At 40.3% G+C, this 24,987-nt stretch overlaps 1 protein-coding gene across 3 annotated transcripts in view; it reads left to right on the forward strand.

Annotated features, from left to right (window-relative positions):
* arhgef4 (Rho guanine nucleotide exchange factor (GEF) 4) overlaps positions 1-24,987 on the forward strand; it is a 137,411-nt gene that overhangs the window by 49,152 nt on the left and 63,272 nt on the right. For all 3 annotated transcript variants that reach the window (XM_041065517.1, XM_041065518.1, XM_041065519.1), the window contains exon 3: positions 19,814-24,475. In XM_041065517.1, the coding sequence (XP_040921451.1) occupies positions 19,814-24,475 (4,662 nt within the window). The remainder of the gene's footprint in view (positions 1-19,813; positions 24,476-24,987) is intronic.

Below are 24,987 nucleotides of genomic sequence, written 5' to 3' on the forward strand. Positions count from 1 at the left end.
ATGAACATGAGTGTCATTAAGTTATTATCAGCTTTAGTGGGGATGGAGGCTTTGACAGCAGTGTGGACACTTCAGCTTTTAAAGCATCTGCTGCTTCCCATCTGCTGCCACCACAACCACCCCCATTACTATCAGCAGTAGGTTAAATCATTGCAAGTGTGAGGCATTTGTACTTGACAATTTAAATTTTCTTCTACTTAATACTTCACTACATTTCAGAAGAAATTATTGTATTTTATTTTTCAGCTGTAGTAACTAGTCACTAGATTAAGATTTCACACCTGTGGGAACATAATGTTGGTGTACTCATCTCCTCAACACAATGGGTCAGAACAGATCATAAGTTATCAAATGGCATCAGATGTAAAAGTTTACAGACTAAAATAGTACATAAGGTTTACGTGGTATTAAGTATACTGAAAATTGATTGTACAGTGTGAAACTAATGTCCATATTGTGATGTGGAGGTACACTGATGTTTATGTTGTGACATTGTCGACCGGTAGGAGATTTTGAAACTGAAATTCTGAAACACCAGATTGTCACTTTGGCTCGCCTGGTAGTCAAGTGGATAATACAGCTAAGCTGGAAGCAAAGTAAACCCATCTGTTTAACATTGAGAAGTAGCTGAAGGACTTCTTGGGCTTGTTGGTAATGGAGAGAGCTGTATCCACACTTCAAGACTTGGATAAGAGACTCAATAGTACTTAGAAAACGATCAGTTACTGTATTACTCACCAGAGGGTTGCAATAATGTGGGATTATGTTTTATTTTGCTAGATGGATGAATTCTCCTTGTTATACTCACATCAGTTTCATAATTTAAGTTAATAGATAGTGAATTCTGTTGCATATTTTAGAAAGTCACAAGCACTGAATGAAAATATGGAGAAAGCATTAGTACTGAGGTACTGTTTTTTTTCTGATCTGATATGAGAATCTCACCAATCTCCTCAGTGCCTTCAAATTCTCTTAAAAATTATATCACGGTGTTTTCCCAATTTATTAAATAAGATTTTGTAAATAAGAGATAATGAGGTAGCACTTTAGAATAACGAACCCTTATAAGACATTAATAAGCTATTAGTAGATATTAGTAGATAGTTAACTAATCATGAACTGAACATTTATATGCATTTGTAAATGATTATTAAACCACTTATTACTTAAATTATAAGACATTTATAAACTATTAGTAGATATTGAACTAATCATGAATAAATCATTTATATACATTTGTAAATGATTATAAAACCATTTATAACTAAACTTGTACAACATTTATATATGCTTTAGACATAAAAAATGCTGTGCCAACATTGTTTGTACATGATTTATTCATCATCAACTAATTTTCAATATGATCAACCTTATTAGTAAATTATTGGTGAAATAGTGTAGATGTGTTAAAAAAAAACCACTGTACCACCATTTGTTTATTCATGTTTAACAGATGATTTGTTAAGTATTCAAAAAAAAAAAATCTATAAATGATTTGCAGATGTTATTATGTCCCTTAATCTAAAGTGAAGACTGTTCAATATTTACAAATGCCTGTTAATGTTTATAAATGATTTGTGGACCTTTTACTCACCTCTTATGACCCCTTAATCTAAAGTGAACCATATTCATCATTAACAAATGTCTAATAATGTTTGCTAAAGATTTGTAGACTTCTTCATCGCATGTAATAAATGTTGTAGACAACTTTGGGATCCATCCTTCCTTGTGACATCAAACAGTGACAGAATTAGGAGCAAGTAACAGTATAAAACATTTTATTAAAACAAGCACAGCAACCAATGTGCTACGAAACAACATATAGCAATAACAATGAAGTGCTTTTCAACAGCCCTCACATTCAAAACACTGCTAATACAGATTAAAAATTGTTTGTTATGCCAACAGGGTCTCCTTCACTTTGGTCAACTCCTCTATTTTTTGGGATTGTGCATCATCTTTTTCCTTGGCCTGTGTGCGCAGTTTCTTGGCCGACAGCACAGCTGTGGGGGACGGTGGCATTAGGTTACCTGAAACCACACAGAAAGGACCAGTGGCAGCTAGTTAACCAAAACTGATAGTTACTATAACACTGTATTATAACTTGGGATGGGAATTGGTAAAATGTTATGGATGTCAAATCTATTATCAGTTCTGCTTATTGATCTGATTCTTTAATGATTCCCTTACCGATTCCTGATTTATGTGAGAAAAACATCCAAAAATCAGCCAGATAGAATCAGACAGGAGGATGCCTGCTGACCTGATAGAACGTCAACAGGTTGCAATATCTCAATTCATATAACTGTGTTTACATGGACATCTTTTTTTTCAATACAATTTTAATCATTCTAATTAAAAAAAGTTGTCCATGAAAACAGGGTTATTGATAGAAAATGTAGTAGCTAGCTCACTAGAGCGGTTTACTACCGATTTAAAACCTGAACTGATTCCCATCTCTAGTTATCATGCCAGCTAATGGCATGATAATGCTTAATGGCATTATCATGTCATGCTTAATGGCACAAGCTTTTCAATGTTTCATGTTACGATAGCTTATCCCCTTACATCAATCTGCATTCACCATGTGGGATTAGCAGAACTATCCAAACCACACTGACATGTACTGTTGATAAAGTTGGCTAGACTAGCCGATATAGCTAACAGAGCTAACTAGTTAAAAACTGAATATTGTTTGTGCTTGCTTGATAGTTTAGCAGATTCTGCTAGATAAAATAAGTCAATAAATAAATTAACCAGCAAACGTGAATTTAGAACTGTGGACTTGTAACGTTACTGTAACAGTTGGCTTAACGTTACCTGCGCTGCTGCTGCCAGCTCCTTCCCCATCTTCAATAGTCGAAGGTCGCTTGGAACGCTTAGCTCTTGTTGTGACGTACATGTTCCAGCCTCAGAATGTCTAACCATAGACTGTATAAGACATGGACGTAGCACCCGTGACGTCACCCATTGGTTTCGGGGAGTTGGTTTTGTGACCAAACCATGGGCATTTGAACTGCGCCATCTTGGATTTTAGTGGGAGTGTACTTTCCATATTTGGCGAAGAGGCGGTTACTCTACGGGTCAGCCGGGGTCAGCCAGCCGAGAACCCAGCCACTTAGCTCGGAGCAACCGAGCTAGCCTAAGGCTAATCAGCTGATCAGCTAGGCTAACAAGCTTAGCGGCAGCTACACGCAGCTACATCCACCACACGACAGTCCCCGAGTCCGACCCAACTAGCTCGACCCCGTACAACCGCGACACAGAGCATACAACAGAAATCATAATGTTGCTGCTGTGTTTTAAACATGACTGTTTCAGATAGAGAGGTTTTAGGTGGAGCTGCAGGGTTTGGTGGAGTTGTGGGGGGAAATTTATTTCTAACCTGTTATTTAACTGTGAAACAATCATTATTATTTAATATTGATAAAATATATTAAAAAGTTAAAAACATTATTATTATTATTATTATTATTATTATTATTGTCATTATTATTCATGATAAACATCCAGGTAAAATAGTGAGAAATTTACTTACCGAAAAAACTGCAACACAAACTCCTTAGACGGTCGGTTAGTACAGTCTACACTACAACAAGCCATATTGTCACAGAAACCTATCCGAACAATGGCAAACAAACATGGACACTGCAGTCCCTGCAGTCAACCGCTGGAGGTAGCCGGAGGCCTCTGGATATAGCCGCCTAGCCCAGCCAATGCTTTAGCAAAGAGCTAACTGCCTGTGCCTGCCTATGGGTCACTAAACGTAACCACACCCTAATTTATTAAGCCTAAATAACAGTAAAATGGTTGTGGTGCAACCCCCCCCCCCCCCCGTGTTCACAGAGGTAGAAACTATCAATAGAGACCAAAAACAAAAAATGTACCAGGCTGTAAATATGTTTTTTTAGGCTGTAAAGTTGGCTATTTTAACATGGGGGTCAATGGAGAATAGCTCACTTCTGGAGCCAGCCCCCAGCGGCAGCCAAGGAACTGCAGCTTTTTGAACGCGGAAGTGATCCTCACTGCTGAAACCTACAACTCCCCCCTTGTGTCTAACGGGCCGCGTTGCCAGATGGGAAATGTTAAAATATTGAGGGAGAGTGAACATGAGTCATAACCAAGAACAGAAATGTGTAGTCTCTGCTGTCGTTGCCTGTGCTGGCTGAAAGTGGTGCTGCGTTCAGGGACACAATGAACATTTCTAAAGCACTAATGTAATACTATCAAAGAAAGAAAACATGCATGTTAGAAACTGTTTTGTGACAGTGTGATGTTTAGATGTTGTAGATTTGTTGTATCTTTCCTCTGCGCTGTAGATGTGACTTTTTAAATTTCCCACAACACGGGAAGGCATCAATTGACGCACATACAAGCTGTAGCTACTAATACAAAGTGTCACTCAATGATCAAATTAACGTACATTATGGGACTTTTGACATCATTGATCGTATATAGTACAAAGGGCACAATTATTGTACAAAGTATGGTAATTGTCATACACCTGGCAATGCTGCTAACAGCTCTCTAAACACACACAGACATATAACATGTAGAACTGCCTTGTGGGAGATTGAAGTTTTCTGGTGGGCCCATCCATTCATTCTTTGATATGCATTCAAATGTAGGCGGTGAACTTGGAGGTTTAATATTCCAAGCTGTTAAAATGCCTGGTTTGGCCAGTATATTGAGAGAGCTGACAGAAGGGAAAAACTACCAAAAACACCACAAACCGATTAAATGGTCCAATGATTGTGTGGACCGATTTGATTACGATTTTTTTATGAATACCTAACAAATCATCTGTTAAACATGAATAAACAAATGGTGGCACATTAACAGACGTGTAAATAATGAATAGTCGTCATTTTAGATTAAGGGACATAATAACATCTGCAAATCATTTATAGATTTTTTATGAATACCTACAAATCATCTGTTAAACATGAATAAACAAATGGTGGTACAGTGGGTTTTTTAACACATCTACACTATTTCACCAATAATTTACTAATAAGGTTGATCATATTGAAAATTAGTTGACAATGAATAAATCATGTACAAACAATGTTGGCACAGCATTATTAATAATGTCTAAATCATATATAAATGTTGTACAATTTTAGTTATAAATGGTTTTATAATCATTTACAAATGTATATAAATGGTTTATTCATGATTAGTTCAATATCTACTAATAGTTTATAAATGTCTTATAACTTAGGTAATAAGTGTTTTAATACTCTATATTTAAGTGTTTAGTTCATGATTAGTTAACTATCTACTAATATCTACTAATAGCTGATAAATGTCTTATAAGGGTTCATTATTCTAAAGTGTTACCGATAATGATTACATTAATAAATGTAGACTTTTACAGTGATGTTAGAAAGTGAAACAAGACACATTTAATCACCATGTGTATATTTTACCTACCTAATGCTTAATCTTACATCTTAATCTGATGGCATTCAGTTCTCCTCTGATGGCATTCAAGACTTGTGCTGTGTTGGAAGTATAATAGAAATGTCACTAGGTCCGACAATAATATTGCCATTGTGATTGTTAGTGGCTGTTGTGTTCATTCAGACATAAGCTTGACATGTTAAACTGCTATCAGATTAATATGAAGTGGTGCATGTCTGAAAGAGACTTGGTCTGCCAGAAGCTCTCAGACACCCTGGAGCCTCCAGAAAGTTTTTAATCAGTCAGTGTTAACAACAGGGACGATGTAAACTCCAGGATGGTGATGGTTTCATTACACACTCTGTGACACAGACAAAGAAGGACAGATTTATTAACTGCTGTGTGAGCAGCATGTTTTGCAAGAAAATCACTCACAATGACAAATGGGTTGTTCATCAGCCTGAGAGAGCCCTGCTCTCCTGACCTACTCTCACTGCCAAACCAGCCCCCCTTCACAGCATTAACTGGACGCACAGTGAGTAATAAAAGAGAGATGCTACCCAAATTTACAAACTGTGGGAACTCCCCACAGGAGTCTGATGAGGCCTGTTTAATCTCCTTCCTTTCTCAGCAGCTGTCCATGAGTTTTATACATCAGCAAGTTAATCATTTCATAAATTTAAATTAATGAAGTTCACTGAGCATATGCTTGTAAATAAAAGGGCTCTTGATCCTGAATATGTTTTAACAGGAGCAAGACATTTTAAGAACAGTGAGCAAATAAAAACATTAACTGAAGATCCTAACATGTATCTGCTTGATTCTATGCATAAAACTGCAACATGATTGGCTGAAAGTTGCACAAATAAGCAGGGGTACAGTCGTTCCTAATAAAGTTCTTGGGGGAGTGTATGTGGAGATCAAATGTTGACAAATGTTTCAGTTAGGGCTCCAATCACTAAGTATCTTATTCCATGGAAGTGTCCAAACATGACAAAGTCTGGAAAACCAGTAATCCATAACATCCACTTTGCAGCAGAAAGTCAGTTTTATATCCAGCTTTACACACTGTGTAATGTGTTGACGGTTGGGGACTGATACTTAAGCTGTGTGATTCAGGACTGAGGCATGTGAGTGGATCTCAAGGCTGGATTCCAGCGAATGATCCACACCCTCAGCTTCAGTCCACTGGGAGCCCAGCGGTCCATGCTGGAGCATTACTGGGGAGGAAGCACATGGGCACATACACAAAACACACAACCCACTCATACAGCATGACTGCTGTATTACTGCACTAGTTTTAGCTAGGTGTACCTAATAAACTGGAAATTGAGTGTACATTGCTATGTATGATATACTGTCCAGCATTTGTGCATGGCAACTCTGATAAAACACTTCTCTGAAGAGTTGGTTGAGGTTAAGTGGCTAAAAAAACAAAATTGAGTGAACAGTATTTGTAGGACTGTGACTGGATGTCCCACGTGAAAGTCAGATGTGCTGTATGCTCATTCACTACCCTGACCTCCATACCATTTTACTCATTGTTACATAAAGTACACACTACTTCCCATGGTGGCACTGAATGTTGCCAATGGATATAACTTGGATATCACAGATTTGTCCAACATGAGTGTAATTCCTAGAATACTGGATTGTTTTTTTCCTATTGGTGAAACACAAGGTGACTTTTATTTGGAAGTAGTCTCAGGAAATGCAGTGTGTTTGTCACTTATTTACCTTTACCTTTTGAATAAAAGAATTTGTTGAATTTTTACTTGATAATTTAATGATAATAATAATTTAAACAGTTAATCGGTTATCAAAATAGTTTCTAATTATTTTCTGTCAGTTGACTGATTAATCAGTTGACTAAATGTAGCAGCTATATACTCTGGTTCACTTTGTTAGCTTCTGAAAAAAAAAATAAAGAAACATGCTCTCTTTCACTTGGTAGACTGTTCACTCTCTTTACCAGGCACTTGTTTACTTCCAGTCTCCTTTTTCCAATCTTTTTGCATAGATAGCATTTACTTAGCCTGAGCTCACGGTCTGGGAGCAGCTTTCTGTGCTTTTAGATCAAACAGTGTTGGTTTGGCTTATCAGACCGGTAAAACAAAACAGCGGGTTTAAATCTGCAGACTGCGATGAAACGTTTCCCACTGTTTCTTGCCACTCTTATTGTCATTGCAGGCAGTAGCAGCTGTTCTTCTTATCAGATAACAGTACTCGTAAATTCCAGATTTCAGACTGTTACTGCAGTCATTGAAGCATCAAACCTACCTGGACTTTTTCTCTGTCATTCATCTTGTGGTTTAAACTTGTTTTAATGACATTTTTGTGGTTTATGAAGTGCTGAATCGTTTCTTTCAATCATGAGAACAGTTGCCAGTCAAGGAAAAATCCACCCTCAGATTTTGAACATGCTGAGTAGGGACACGCATATTCCAGGACTGCTGCATGTAATTACATTAGCCTACTAATGTAAACATTTTATCCTTATCATTACACAGTACCATCAGGGAGGCATCTGATCAGTCCCAAATTCTTTCTACAACAACTCCCATGCAAAAAGCCAGAGTCAAGAACTATATAAAGAACTATCTTCAGCAGCAAGAAGTCCTGCAATATATAGTATGGCTTCCACAGGCCCAACATGCAGAATTTTCCAATATGGGCTTATTATTCTGGGCTACCGGGCTGAATGTCCAATATTGATAGGACTCTCGTATCCAGTTCTCTGGAAACATCCATGATTTCTTCATGTTAAACACAGAAGTGTGGTTGTGAAACTGAATCTCAGTCTCTATGCCCATTCTCATATTTGTGAATTTGTGCAAAATTATGTAAATGTATACAAAAATTTGTAAATGTGTACACAAATGTGTGAATGAGAAATGCACATGTCTTTGTAATCATTTGCAGTATTATGCAGGTACTGAGCATGGGAGGCTATCTAGCCAACACATCAGTTAGCTGTGTTAACTGTGTGTAGCCCTGCCCCTAGCAGTGTTAGCACTAGCTAGCATTGGGATGCCACTGAAATTCCTTTTAAAATCTAAACCTACACTTAAAATGTCATTCAGGTTCATTGCAGTGCTGCAAGACAATACCACATGGTGTTTCAGTCTTCTCAGTGACACATAAATGCGTGTTAGCTAAGTTAATATTCCATGTTCTCAGAGACACATACTACTTCATTTTACAGGTGAGTTTGCTGAGTCGGCCATAATGAAATTTTCCAGTGGCTAATACTGCCTTGACATCTTAGTGTGAGCACAGTGGTAGACCAGGAGACTGTTGACGTTCTGTATGGATTGACAGCCTTGTGCTCCCACCCCTTGGTTAGAAGAACGAGGCTGAGTCTAGGTCACAGAAGCTTTTGACAGCACCTCCCCACATTAAGATATGTTTTGAAACATATTTCAGCTAAAAATGTTTTTTAAAAAATATCCAAAAATGAACATTTACTGTAGAGCTGCCTTGTTGCAGCAAAATTGCAGCCAAATCCACTACGATCCAGCATTGCCAAGACTGACTGGTGGTGTGGAGGCTGTATAGCTATTGGGGCACATTGCTAGTGGAGTGGTATGTGACCTGGCAGCATGAGCCTGGGTTCAGGGCAGAGAAATCCTTATGCTACAGACAGAGAAGCAAAAGTCCCATCTGAGGTGGAAATTTAGAATTATTTACTCTCCAGCTCTTGAGACTAAATGCTTACATTTTTCACTAAAAGGGTATTTACATTCAGATTTGTTTGTTTTTTGATTTGCAGATTCGTTTTCACAAATAAATACACAGATTATTCACATTTACACACATTTGTGTGCAAACCTCAATACACTTGGAAAATCTGAGCACACATTTACAGATACTTTTACATGTTCACAAATCTCAGTACTCAGTGAACTGCATACGTTCACAACACAATCTTGATAGCTGGATTTCAATGTTTGTGCCCACTCAATCTAGCTGGTGTGCAACTTGAGGTCCAGTTCCACATACATTTGCAAATGATACTGCTACATTAATACCCCCAGTGTAGTGGTTTTGTAGTCTTTGCATGAACTTTTGGACAGTTGATAGAGTAAAGTACTTTGTAATCTATTATTTTTCTTATCATGTTTGTTTGTGTGAGAGGTGCTGGAGCAGAAGAAAATACTGGCTAGATAAATGCACTCTGCAGGGAATCATGTGTAATTATTGGCTGCTTCTTTCCCTTTTCCCACGTGTTATTAGTATTCTTACCCAGACCTCTGTAGCCTGTTTTCACTGGTCTGTCCCTTTGTGCCATGTTTCCATGGTAGTGGCCTCTGGGGGGGAGACAAGCTAGGCTAAATGAAAGGACTGTGTGTGTGGGTGTGGGTGTTTATGCATTTTAATCAGTAGGTGTGTGTTCTTACCTACAGGAAATGTTTGGCAAGTTCACTTTGTCATTGCTGCATATACTGTACTTTTGATGTATAAACAAATGTTCAGATTCTTTGTTTTTTTTTGTTACTGCCACTTGGAGGTGCCAGAGTCCAAACTTTTCAAACCATAAACATAATGGCTTTAATAAATTAGTGCAAAACTGCTGGCTCTCTTTTTAAGAGGATAAAAGTATCTCTTGTTACAGAAGGGATTTATCCCAGGTTGTAAGGCTGCAGTTGCTCTTCAGGATCACATGACCCAGCTTGACCCAGGACTGGCCAGGGCCAACATTAGGTCAGGACACACACTATGTCTATGGAGTTTGTTTTAAGCAGACTGGTTATATCCTCTTGGTGATCCTATTTTTTACATCAGCAGTCTCCTTTTGTCACTGTATTCTGACATTTGAAATGAATGAATTGCAGCTCATTAGCCATGCTAGGTTTTGTTTTATTCCTCTGTGGTAAGTCTTGGGAAAGCATAGAAAGGAAGTCTTTGTTACAAACTGGAGTGCTCTGTTTTCACTGCAAGCTGTGGACAGTTAGCAAAGCAAATGTGCCCAGGCAAACTCTGCTGTTGACCTTTTCACTGATTCATGTTGCCTGACATCAGCTCTGCCCACAAATCATAATAAAAGTGTTATTGTCTTTTTGAATATGAAATAAATATCAATTAGATGTGCTCTGTCTCACCACCTCATGAAAACTACTTGTAGCGCTTTGTATTTAGTATTGACAGGTTTAAACTGCTCTCTGCTGGACAGAACTGAAATGCAATGTGTCTCTTCCCTTTCTTTTCTGTCTTGTGATTTGATTCAAATTCATGTGACAATGAAAAGCATTAAAACCAGTAACTGGTTTTAATTTTGTGACTGATCAGTGTCTTTTTTTCATTTCATTATAACAAAGTAAATGTGGCCGTGGCGCAGCAAGTAAAGAGTGCGGCCTTGGCCCACCACCCATGTCCTGTCCATAGGATATGGGTGGTGGTGGTGAAGGAGATGCGCCCTCCCTTTGCAACCACAACTATGGTGCCCTTGAGCAAGGCACCGATCCACCCCAGCTCCCTGGGTGCCCTAGTAGGCAGCTCTCTGCCCCAGCGTCTCTAGTGCATGTACATGCTTTGTGTGTGTGTTTCGTTCATTTAGTGTGGGTAAAATACAGAGTAATTTTCCTCAGTTGGGAACAACTTGAGGGACAATAAAGGATTAAAAATTAAAATTAAATCAAATGAAAAAAAAATTAAAAAGGCAAAGAAAAATAACCATATGTATTGTAATTCACTTTTCTATGCTTAACTTGTCTTCATATAGGCATTTAAAATCTTTCATAAGATGCTGATCATCTAATAGCATCGTGCCCACTTTGAGTCTGGTTGGTCCATGTTATCCCCCATTTGTCTCATTTCCTGTAATCTCTCCACTGCACAGACAAAAAGTGCCCCAAAAACAAGTCTTCCAACTTAAGTGGTCGTATAGGTCGTTTGGCCAGTTTGTTTCAATGACTCATGGGAGGGTAATAGCAGTAGGCACATGTTAAAATAAGCACTTGAAGTAAAAGGACCTTTTTCATCATGGCTATAATAATAATAATAATATTAAATATGCAATTAAGATTGTGAAAAAGTCATGGATAAAAAAAAAAAACAATGCTGACACAGGAAGTGAACAGTGGTCTCCTCTATGAAAGTCCTATTTCATTTTATTTTTTGCCAAGACAATGACAAGATAACATTATTGTAAGGCAGCTGCATCATGCAAAGTTTGCAAACAGCCTCACCTGTGTTCACGATTTTTCCACTTATGGTGTTGAATCCAAAATGCTTCTGGACAGTAATTCTGAAATTGTGACATGATGGTGGATGGATAGGAAACAGAAGCATGGAGTGAGTCAGACATGCAGTGCTAAATGGCCTCAAACATACCTGTGGCATTCATGCTCTGTAGTGTGAATTTTTATTAATTATTGACTGATACTATCACTGATATACAGTATGTACAATAAGCTAATATTGACAAATTTATTGACCAGAATGATTAATCTGCTGTATTTTGAAGCAATGTTCACTGTTAATGAAAACATTGTAGAAAAAGAACATTTTTAAATAAGTGCCTCATAATGTGTACATTATTCAAAAGGAATTTCATTTGTTTGACGAAAAGTGAACCCAGTGCTTTCTTAGATCAGATACTAATAATGGGGATACAGCCAACCAGGTACTCTTGTATGTATCCACAATATGGCTACTCCCATGTGTGTCCCTGAGCAGCAGCTTGTGTGTTCTTTAATTCTCATGAATAATTGAGTGGCTGATGTAAATGGAGACATCTGGCTGTTGTAGCTATAGGGCTCCATTAAGCACTTTGTTTCCTTTGTATAACCACTTTCACAAAATTCAGTCACCATTAGTCTTCATCAGGTTTATACCACATACTTAAACTGCTAGGCTCTGTTAGTGTGGAGTTTAAATTGGAGTTGAAATTTTTACCAAGAGGATATGAGGGGTTATAAGGCAAAGAAAAAACTTATGGTACAACAATAACTTGATAGAATTTTTTTTTGGCGTCACAACTCATAGTCTTAGGCACAAATAGACATTATTTTTGTCTTTGTTTTAAGGAGCCACAAGTCAAAAAGGCTGGGAAGCACTGGTTTAATGACCCATTTACTTAGTATTGATTTAGGATCAGTATAAACACTACAGTCTATAACACCCCATTTCCAGCCCGTTGTTTGTTGTCTGGGGGTTAGATTTTCTGGCAGTCCAGCCCTTTGAGGGAATCCCAGTGGCAGGCTTCTGGCCTTTATTGATCTGTCCTGTTCCTGAGATGAGTCTTAAAACTCATCTCCCACTCCTTGTACCAATTGACCCTGAGTGCACACTGGACCTGCTACAGCTCTATCCTCTTTCCTTGTTGAGAAGGATGTTGTGCTCTGTGTAGGAATGTCCTCACCACTGATCTTTGATTTTGCAACTACAAAATACTACATAAGTTATCCAGTCATTGCCGCGCATTAATTGTAATGGAAGCCTGTCTCGCAGTATTAAAAGAATTACTTCTGTGCCCATAATGCATCCTGATACTTAGAGCAGTTGTGGCTTTGAAATGGGTGTGTATGGAAAATGTATTTTAGGTCCAAAGGGTGTCATTTGATGTTGCTAGATACCTGTGCATTCCTTGAATTTTTATTTCATGCCAGTTTATCAACGTAACAGTTCCAAGCCCATTTTTCTCAACAATGGAACATCCACAGAGCTTTACTGTATATTGAGGTGTCATATTCGACCCCAGGGACTCCCACCCCTGCCTACCCTCCTTTACTCCAAGTAGCCTCCAGAACAGAGATCAGGTTCCTTCCTCTTTGCTGAGATGCAAGACAGTAGGTGACAATCTGGATATGACCTCAGAGAGTGGGCAAAAGGAGGAGGAGGGGCAGTGATGGTGATGGAGGGAGCAGTGTTAGATTGAGAAGAGACAGAAGGGGAGGAAACTGAGAACAGAAGAGTAGTCCTTAGTCCGCCAGCATTAAGTCTACATCCTCTGCCAGACGCTGCTAGAGGTAGGTTCTGTCTGTGTGTGTGTGTGGCTTGCTTTATAGCTTCTTAAAACATCAGAATAAATAATTGATGCCACCCAGATGTCAGTCACACGCTATTGTTCCAGTTACACAGAGAAAACATCGGACAGTTTGGGATTTTTTTTTTGCATGTAACTGTAAACAGGTGGAAGTCAGCTTCAGTGCTAGGTGTGGTGAGGTGAAGGCCTGGACACAGCTGGTGGAGCCAAACTAGGAATATCGGGTCTTAGAGAAGAGAAAGATGAGCCTTGTTCCTCTGTGTGGTTGCACGCATTGAAATAGTGTGGATGCTGGTTTGATGTGTGTATGTGTGAACTCATTGGAGCACTGCTGGCACAATAGCCAGCTGTCCCCGGGGCCCTGACACATCAGCACCCACGTCCACATTCCCTCCATGTTGGGTGTGGGTGGCGTCTCCAGGCCGTCAAGAAGAATCAGTGGCTCTCTAAAGTTTTAGAACGCTGAGGCAACAGTTGGTTCTTGAGACAGAAAGGGAAAGAAGAGGGGGACCAGAGAGTGGAAGCTGATCTAAAAACAGGTATGGTGTGTGTGTGTGTGTGTGTGTGTGTGTGTGTGTGTGTCAGTGCAAGTGTTGTTTCTGGTAGGAGTAAACCTAGCCAGCATGTTTTGGCCTGGCTAAGTTGTGCAAATAAAAACATGTCTCAGGAGGAAAAGGAAACCCATACCTGTGAGTTTCTCTGCTCAAGTTCTCACTGATGTTCTCCTTTACCACTTGGTATCACTACTGTGACTGCTCTATAGTTCCTGCAGATACATGAAAAGTGTTTAAAAAGCTTTGTTTGGGTTTTTTTTGTGCCTTTTAAGTGTCTTAAAATGGTACTCGTTTTGATTAGGTTTCAGTTTCGAGATCATGACTAGTCCCGTGAGAATGTTTTATACTCAGTGGTTCTTGTAGTATAGTGGTTCAGTAGCAAAGCCTGTAATGCATAAGGTCCCATGTTTTCAGGGGGGAAAGCAGGTATGGGCAGGTACAAGGCAGTTCATTGTGAAATTATTTATTTGTGATCTAGCTGTAATAATCAGAATACACTTAAAATGCAGTTATTTAATGTTTGACAAGTTTGTTTTGAGCCATAAGAAAATCATCTGATGAACTAAGTTTTGTCTACACATAATACACAATCAGCTGTTGGATACACTGACCTTTTTTTGTACGTGCATTATTTTAATAAGGGCTGTGCAAATAACAGGAGCCGTACAAATAACAGGAACATTTCCTTAGCATCCATATCTGATAGTATTCTGAAAAACCTTTTAAAGTTTAAAGTTTTCAACTGTTTATTTTGAAACTCTATTTTAGTCATCTCTTTTTTCATCACCAATTTGTTTTAGTGCATAGTGCACAGTTATTACTGTCATATTAATGTCAGTTTTGTCACATTAACATCTCATTCATCTGCTTTCTTACCTGAAATTTCAGGTGAAATCAACAATTAGCTACAACAACACAAGCTTTACTTGTTGTTCACTGAACTGTTAATGCACTATGGTGATTATTACCACAATATTTACTTGCTGTTGGTTTAGCTGACCTAAGTAAAAACATTCATCCAGTCCAGTTTGCCTGTTCGTGGTGTGTGTGTGTGTGTGTGTGTGTGTGTGGAAGGATTTGCTTTAGAAGCTTGTTTGTGTTTGGTTTGTCTTTACTCTGACTGAGACTTACGCAGCCTTCTGAGGTCACATTCAGTTCATCTTAAAGGGCCAATGCCACAGAATTTCTAAGAAATCCATGAATGCATCCATGAATGATCAGAGCAGCTTAAAGGATTAGATATGATTAGACATGTCATTTTTTGTTTGTTTCACATACCTGTTTGTCCTGCTAACCAGGACATATCATTAACCCTCATATCATCATATCACAATTGTTGAAGAAGAGTCAATAATTTATGTTGTCACATGTTGTGTGTGTCTATCATTGCAGTTCTTAAAGAAAGAGGATATAGAGATCATTGTGTAAATATCAGCTGTGTTTCCAGATTGTCGATGTTAGGTAATGCATCCTCTGTAACACTGGTGTCAGTGACTATTACAGTATGTTTGGGTGTTTGTGTGTGTGAGTGAGTGTGTTCTATATAGCTGTATATGTATACATTATTCAGACATGCACAAGTAATACACTCTGAACAGATACAAAAATCAGAAATATTGAGAGATTGGAGTGGACAGGCTGAAGCGAGGGGTTGTCCCAAAAGCGTATGCAAATGGAATTCTCTTTAGCTTTCAGCTAAAGATCAGCCTTAGATTGACCTGCCCCCCAGATAGTAGCTTTGAGCTACACCCTTGGTGCGTATGTGTGTGTGTGGTGTGGTGTTTGTTTAACACCCAAGTCATGTGCTGATTCACACTTGGCTCCATGGCAACCCTTTCTGCCAGACCAAAAACACAGATTTAAGATGACTCCCACTCAGTGTCATCTACTGCTCTGCTTTTAATACCAGTTTGATGATAGATGATGATGTGCATGTGTGAAAGTGACATCATGGGTGGTTGTGGACTATGTACTGGCAGTTCTGCCACCCTCCCATCTTTCATTTCAAAGCAGACATACTATGCACACACATGCACACTAACAGTGTGTCAATCCCTGGGTTATCATCATGTATGTCTGTTGCCATGGAGCCTCAAGCTAGGCATGCTAGGCAGTACATAACTTACTCAGCTGATTACTTATTTCCTTTCATTCATTGCTTTTATTGCTTAAAAGCTAAACAGGGCACTGGTTTTGAAATTTTAAATGTCTGAAAATTTACATAATTAATTCTGTCAGATTTTGCTTCCCTGGGTCCTCATGCTTCATGAAACATAATCCAGTTTATCATCCTAGACAAAATCTTATCGTGAGACATGCCCTATTTAATGTTTTGGATACAAATCACCAGTAGTCTTTCGGAATGCAATACTCATTGACCCATTAAGTACACCGCAAGAGTTTCTGGTCACTTTAATGATCCTTTCTGTCCATATTGGCTACAATTCCTGAAGCAATTTGAATGTAAGTTATGGAGAACAAAGTCCACAGACCTTGTTCCATATAAAAATGCATTTGTAAGTTCCGTTAAAGCTAATATTAGCCTTTGTGTGAGTTCCTCATATTAAATCGAAGTCTTCCAAGGCTACAGTGTTAATTGTTCAAAATTTCCTCCTTTTGTTTCCTTGGTTACTGTTTCCTTGCTGAGCAGCAATTGAGAGACAGCAACACAAAGCAGAGATTTCACACTAATCACCAGTTATTTTGACTGAACATCTTTGTGTTTTGGAATTTTTGTTGAACAAAACAAAATGTGATGTCACAGCAGCTTGAACAATCTTCCTTCCTGCAACTCCCAAACATCCTGACAGTGCCCACGTTTATGTACAAGATAAAATCTGAACCTAAAACAGCAAAACAAATCTCAAATCTCAAACCTTTAGAACTGTTTCTGCACAGTCATAGCAGAGCTCCAATCTCCAAATGATTGTCAGCAACACAGTAGTGATGAGAGGGACATTTACCCTGCACACGACTTACAGATTTACAGGTACAGGCTGCAGGTACAGGTACAGTGATTGTGGTTTTTTTCGGTAAGCCCTTGCTTAGCTGCAGAGTTTCAGTGACATGCAGATGCCTGTATGGAAATGTTTGGATACTAAAATACAGACTCTGTCTGCAACAGAGGATAATAATGTAGACTTGTAGCTTGGATGACAGTGGTGAAGAGTCAGGTTGTTGTGCCTCAATCAGCCACACCACTATGTGGTAGAAAGGGAGCTCTGCTAAGCCTTTAAGCTTCTTTTTGACACTCAACTCTAATTAATTAGCAGAAAATAACACTGGCTTCTCTGTGAATGGAGCATGTCTGGATTAGCCAGTGATTACAGTTTTTCTTGTTTGGTCCTGCTCATTGGGCCAGTGGGGGGAGGGGGAGGGGTGTCAGGGTTAGGGTGGGCAGATTGGTTCAGGAATTGGTGGTCAGCTAGTCAGTGGGGATCGTTATCTGTTAGATGTCCATGTGAGCCAAGTGAATATATTCTTAAATAGACTAACAGTGGTCACCATGTTGGAGGAGATATCCATAGTTTTGTATTTACAACAGCAAATGAAAATATGTGACCTGGGTCTATACTTAATTTTCATTTATTAATTTATTGTGTTATGATTATTCCTTACGAAGCAACTGATTGCTTTGAGGTTTGGTAATGTCATACTTTGCGCAATTCAAATTCCTGCAGGATTTATATTTTTTTATTTACATTTGGACCATGTAATAGGAACCTTTCATATTGCTCCCATTATTTGACTGCATTTTAGAAGAATATTTATAGGACTTTTCTGTTGGATGAGGGAGACTACATGTGATGTGGATGTCATGCTTTTTTTTTCCCTCGTACAATTTATTTGTAGAATTGATCATTGCATTGTTGAATGTGAACTGAGTTTTGATTCTAATGGGTCTTATAGATCCAAGATCATTGCTCATATATCCCATAGATTTTACACTATACAACATAATAATTATTAATTTAGATCAGAAGAGGAAAGTTATCTGCTTGGAGTCAGACTAGTGGACAGTCCTTCACTGATATGGTGGTTTTACAGACAACTTAAAATTGATAAGGTCCTGTGCAGACTGTGCTCCTGTTTATGTACAACCAATGCAGCTATTTGTTTCCTAATGTGATTTAGATTGCATTAGGGTTACCTGTCCTTGAGTTGAGTTGTCATGCACCCTGCACTGCCTAAAGTTGTAGCTTGGTATTTATAGCAGGTCTTCTTAGTGTCTTTCCTTGTTATTGAGACACAGAGATCACTGTGTACCTGCTGTTTAGAGGCTAGATTAAGCCTGGCCACTGCAGAAGGACCACATCTTTAACATGCAGAGAAAAGGGAAGTTCTTTTACCTTTGTGTACAGTTATCTTAGACATGAGGCTTTATGTAAAAGCCAGTCACGGCAGGTAGATGAAGAAAGGGGTGGATATGTAATTTAAGACGTGAAGCTCTTAGCAAGCATTGGTGATCATGGAAGATAAACACAAAGACAAAGGAAGAAGAGTGCAGTGGGGAGCTACGGGCATGTAGTACTGGGAAAGAGGAGACCCAGTGAAACGTATATGAGCTGTGTGGTTATGTGTGTGAGCATATGTGTGCGGGACGCCATGGGAGCAGTGCTGAGCTGGTTTGCCGTTCGCCTCTGTGCTTTGGTGCTGGATACAGCTGATGTATTGAGGCGTTTTAGAGTAAGTAAAACTTTGGCTTTGAAGAATTTCATTGAAGATTGTACATGTACCAGTAGCAGTGGCAATGTGTTTGTCTGTGTATGCACATATTTGTAATTCTGTCTTTGTCAGGATCATTTTCAGTTATTGACCTAATGAGGACATTTTGGGAAAGTGTGGACATGTGAGTGGACGTGTGTGTGATGGTTAAGGTGAGGGCCAGTGGCTAGGGAATGCATTATATCAATGAGTGTCCTCACAAAGATAGAAGTACAAGTTTGTGTGTGTGCACTGTTCTTTAAAGGGAGAGCAACCTGTTGCTTGAGATTGAAACCTTTACTCAAAGCATCAACAAAATGGAGAATATGTCACCATTTCTGTTAAGAAACAAACCATTTTGTTTGATTTCATCTGTCCCGTGTGTTATAAATGTTACAAATCACAACAAGTAATTCTTAAGGACAGACTGAAATTTAAAATAATCCCTGCTAAGAAATCAATGTATATCTCCTTGTTTGTTTCGGTTGGTTTACTTATTTGATCATTCTAATTACCAACAATTTTTCTGCTGTGAAGTTTTGGCTCCAAATGACTGTGTCATTACTGTAATTTGACTGGTGTAATAATAATGTGGGTGGGCACTGAAAATAGTTCATAATATCAGTTCATTCCAGCAACCTAACAAACAGCTGGTAATGGGAATGCTAACACTAGCAGGCTAGGTTTTTGGCTTCCTCTTTCTGAGTGGAATTAAAGAAATAGAAATTGCTAATGGTAGATTTGGAAGTATTGTATCAATGCTGCTATGTTCTCCAGTGCACCACAGAACTTGAGTGTCTCTTGAGTGTGTCTCTTACCTTGCTCTTAGCTAGTTGTGAGTCATCCCATGCCATAGGGAACGCAGAGGCACTCAGAAGCTCGAGACTTAGCTGCTGTTTTCACATGCATTCAGTACAAGTTTATTCACATTTGAAAAGTGGGGAAAAAAAGAATATGCATAATAGCTGTAGTATCACTTACAGTTTTAGTGACTTGCTTTAGAAATTACCACTATGTGACTTCAGTTACATGCATGTCTGAATATTGTATATCTTTATGAATTTATGACTTATTGTTTTGGGTTAAAATCAGTTGTGCTAAACCCACTGTTATTACTGTGCTGACTTCCATCTCACCCTCCACTTCTTTACTGTCTCCACAGCCTCAGGAAGCCCTTGAAGACACCCCCCACCTTTCTGAAGGATTAGGCTTAGAGGAGGGGGATTTGGGTGCAGACTCCTTGGAATGGTGCGAGAGAAGCATAGGAGGCGGCGACACATCTGATGAGTACTTTGACACTCGCTCATGGCAGAGTGACACCCTATCAGATTTAACTCCAGATGGGGAGGACTGTCTGGTTGCCCTGCTTGGACTGGAGGACGCCTGTGATGGTCATCAAGCAACAGGCAGCAGCTTCCGCACTGGGCAGAGTAAAGCCCGAAGGAGAGAGCTAGTGACAACCAAGGACAGTCACAGAGATGCCACAGAGACCTATGTTGGGCAAACCAGTTGTGGCAGAAGGAAAAGCCCGGAGAACCATCTAGACCCTAATATTCCCCTAAAGCTCAGCACCAGAGACCTGTGCTCAGTTGAGATCCAACCTCATCCAAATAAAGAGAAATTAAGCCTCGACTTGCACCCAGAACAGTCCGGTTTACAGGCTGTTTGCACAGAAACTCAAGTCAAGGGCTGCACAGAGCCAGACAGTTTACATGTACTGAGCCAACACAACACAAAGGTAAATACTCCGCCAGACACTCAGGAAGAGAAGCTGCATGCACAGCCTGAAGAAAGCTATCCCAACAGACTGAATGCATCTACAGAGTCAGAAACATGCATGATTCATACAGATAACACAGAAGACACGCTTTTGGAGACACAAGAAGAACAAGAAGAAAGATCAGAAATTTGTGCTGTTCAGGATGTAGAGGTACATAATATTGAACTGCTCAGCACATATATGGTAGAGAAAAACACAGGTTTAAATAGATACAACAGTGATTTTAATGATAGACCTCACAGACAGAGAGAAAATTTAGAACATCAGGGCATAATCAATGAAGACAGAGAAGTACAGGCTGTAAAAGGGCACAGCAAGGACAAAAGGGACTCACGCAAGAGTGTTGGGGCATACTGTAATCAAACACATCACAAAAAAGAGATTAATCGTAACAATGGCACATTTACTGATGTAATAAATGCACAAAAATCTGACAGCATTTGTACACCAGCACACTCTAAAGCTGAGATTAAATACACAGACACTGGGTTAATTACTGAAATTGATGCAGCAAGTCTCAGCATCACAGATGAACATGACACAAAGACAAACAGTGTATCACATAACACAAAGTCAGAACTGAGAGACACACTGGATACGCAAATTAGTGTACTGGCACACAAGGTAGACATTTGCTGTTCACAAACTCAGTGTGAAGAGAGCCCCAACAGAGGACTGTCAGCGATCCACCCTCAAGTTTGTAATAGTGTAACAACGCCCCAGGATAAGGCAAGGGTGTCAGGTGTCTGCTTCCAGGCGGAGCAGTGTGGGTGTGCTGGCAGTTTCACAGAGGGGACTACACCACCTGGGACAGTAAATGAAATCTGTTCCTCCATAACATTTTCCACAGAGACCACAACCTCTTTCCCATTGGACACCTGTGCTATTGAGCAGACTGCTGTTCCAAAGGTTACTAAACTAGCCTCACCTGTCCTGTTGGAAGGCTCAGACAGGGAGGAGCTCCGTGGGAGGGGACCAGATCCAAAACAACCAGGTCGAACCCAGGATTTAATCCTTAATCACGCAGATCAGGGGGGTACTTCAGTAGAAATACCCTTTCATAGGCAACTCCATTCAGTGGACAAGCTATTGAGGAAGGCACAGTCAGCCTCCATAGAACCAAGGCCTGACTCAGCTCAAATCCAGTCTGACACGGGTAAGGTGTCTGAGGAATGTCTTCCTCCTCACTCATTCTTGAGTAATCTGCTGTTTTTATCTGGCACCCAAGGAGCAGACCCCTCCCTGCTGTTATCAGAGAAGTTTAGTGGAGAGAAGGGAAGGGTAGGATCACCCTGCTCTCTTCTCTGGCAAACCAAGGAATGGGAGGGGGAGGGCAGTTATGTTTATCTTGACCAGGAACCAACTGCGGAAGCAGTTAGCAAAGTCAGTCTTCCACAGTCACAATTTGGCACAACAAATCTTTCTGAGCATAGTGAGTTGAAAGTTATTCCCAAAGCAATTTCCAGTGAACCTAATGCCTGCTTTCTTTCTAAGCATCTGCTTACTAAGATAGGGGAAACGTCAACACGTCCTGTTGCTACTGAGTCCATTCAGGACAGTAGTGGAGAATATCCAGGTGTAGCTCAAAAGTCAACTTCCACAGACATACAAACCACTGTCAGTACAGTTTCTAGTCATTGTAAGCAAGTTCAGCTGGATCTGAAGATTCCTGAACCTCACTGTAGCCTGAAAACCTCCCTTTCTCTGCTCTCAGACTCCAACAATAACACCAAGGCCAGTATAAAAAGGGTGCAAAGAGAGGGGGGTGGAGGCAGTTTCTCAGGCGGAGCCCAGAGAGACTACAAATGTAATGAGAAAATAGTTTGTGCCCTGGTTGTGCCATCAACAAACGTTACCCTTAATTTTTTGGAAGATGTAGACAAGCCCCAAGAGGTATGTGATGTGTCGCTGTCTTCACTAGACCACAGATCCAACTGGAGCAGTGAGGACTCTGAATATGTGCAAGAAAAAGAACTTGATAGATGCTTTCATTTAAGCCCAGTTCATGCAGATGAGCTAAAAAAACAAAATATTGAGGATAACATGGTTGTTGGAAGTCTAGAGCTGAAGTGTTCTAACTCGGAAAGACATGACGGCCTTAAGCACTTAAGATCAGAAGAGGACAGTGAATTTAAAGAAGACAATCAACCAGGGGATCACAGCTTACCTAACAGAAGAATAGGCAGCTTATCTGAATCATTAGAGACATATACACTGGCTGAGAAGTGCAGAGAGCACACACAGGAGAGCTTGCCAGTTCCACAGCAGGAGGTGAGGGTAGTAAAGTATACTCACCCTGACGTCAACCTCAACCTGCTTGCTGTCAGAAGTTTAGAGCCGATTTGGGAGGCTGAGCGTTCACTGGAAAACTGCGGCACAACAGAGGACAATTTAAAAATAGAAGCAAACAAGGAATATGAGATCATGAGGCCTGCTGAGAAAGTAAGGGATATTGTTAACGCTTCAGAGGACATCTCCAGTTCTAAGGGTCACCAACACCAGACTGAACAGGAAGAAAAGTCTTTAACCACTGCTGTGTTAGAACCTGAAGATGACACAGCTACACCTGTCCTGTGCAGTAGTAGTGAAAAGCACTGTAGACCTATGACTGTTGCCTATGATGCTGTGTGTTACACTTCAGCTAGCAGTAACTGCGATGAGTTGGAGAATCCTCACTTTGCTATTTCAGAAAGAAATGCTAATCTTGACAAAATGATTAAGAGAAGCAAAACAAAAGGCAGCCAGACAGGAAATAGAGGCTCTAAGTTTTCTGTCTTTGCTAAAATGCCTTCTTTTAGAAAGGCTAAGGGCTCAAAGGGTGCCAAAAGTGAGGACGCACCACAGGAGTCATCAGATGGAGGAGGTGAGGGCTTTTTGCCTGATCAAGGGCCACAGAAGGACAACTCAGATGATGAGGTTTTTGTCAAAGGCGACATCCTCAACCAAACAGTCCACCAAGCATTTTCCCCAGTGCGTTACGAGATAGAAGAAGAGGACTCTGGTTTCTTTCCCTCTACTCCCCACACTCGCCATGTCCGTCATCTAGTCAGCCAAGGGAGTAACGAGGTGGGTAACAGAGGATCAAGCCCAGACAACCCCCTCCTTAGGCAAGTCCAGTCACCTAATGGGGAAACCTATAAGAGGAGCAAGAGCAATGACAGTTTAAACATTCGCATGCGCTTTGCACAAGCACACAAGTCCCTTTCCAGCCTGTTTGAGTCCCGTTCAATGGATAAGGAGAATGAGGAGCAGGCCACTGTGGGCACTGATGTGGACTCTGGTAAGGCCAAACAATCCTGGAGGAAACTAAAAAAGGCCAAGGAAGCTGAGCTGCTGAAAAGAACTCTTTCAGTGCCAGATGGGGAATACAGCAGCACTGCTTCTGGGCTGGACAGTGGACACTTTATGTCCTCTCCACTCCTGGATAGGCTCAGCAATCCAGGGTCACCATCCTCCCTCAGAACCCTTTGCCACACTGATCCCATCTCCAAACGGGGAGTTCCACATGGGAGTGGAAAGGAAAGCCCCCATGGGTGCAAATCTGAGGGCCAGAGAAGGAAGTGTTCACCAAATGGTCTACCTACCACACTGTGTGTGTCTGGCCTACCTCCATTTTTAGATGACTCTGCAGTCCCACTGTCAAATCACGACAGCCCTGTTTCACCTTTGAGCCCCAGCTCACTAGCCACCCTTACTCATCAGCATTCGCCTTCCTGGACAAGGTTCCACCCAGTGGCCAGTGAGGGCTTGACTGAGAGCCCCTTACGGCCAATGAGCCCTAAACCTAACAGCCCTAGGCCAGCCGCACAACGCAAAGTTTTTCGCTACCCTCACTCATCGCGGGCCAGTTCTGTGTGTCCTATACTTTTCGGTCAGTCGGTCAGCGTGGAGGGATTGACAGATCCCCCCAAGAGACCGAAGACCTTAAAACCCTCAACTAGCCCTCTGGGTGTCAGCCTCAGCCTCCTGGATGCAGTCGAGCACAGAATAGACAGCCAGTCACACGTCAACCTGTGTGCCATTGGCTTCATCAGTGAATTAGAGGTAAGAAAAAAATATCAGATTTATATATATATATATAAACTATAATGGTAAATACATGTTTTACATGTAAACATGCAAATATTTTACTAGGATAACGTTCAAATTTCTGATGATTTCTGCTTTAATGTTGTAAGTGCCCTTTATCTTTGTATGTTAAACATCACTATAAAGCTGTGTAGATAAAGCAGGCCTTATTCAAGATGCCAGTGAGGTTCCAGCTCCATGGGAAAAGTGCTTCATCCCCACCTCCTCCAACCTCACATATACTAACTTACTTAGAAATACCGCCCCCCACCCCCCCCCCCCAAAAAAAAAAAAACACTGTGAATCTCTTGCTCTGTAGTTCATGGTGTTTGTGCATGGTAATGTGTGCCTCAGGGTTGTTGCCAGTGTACCTATATCTGTCAGTGTCTGGGTTGAGACAGAGAACAAATCCCTCTTTCTTTGTGGCTCTCTGTGCAAGGGCTGAAGCGGGGGAGAGAAACAGCAGTGTCAACTCTTTCTCCCTCTCA

This window comes from Toxotes jaculatrix, chromosome 20 (genome assembly GCF_017976425.1).
Source record: "Toxotes jaculatrix isolate fToxJac2 chromosome 20, fToxJac2.pri, whole genome shotgun sequence".
NCBI classification, from domain to species: Eukaryota; Metazoa; Chordata; class Actinopteri; family Toxotidae; genus Toxotes; species Toxotes jaculatrix.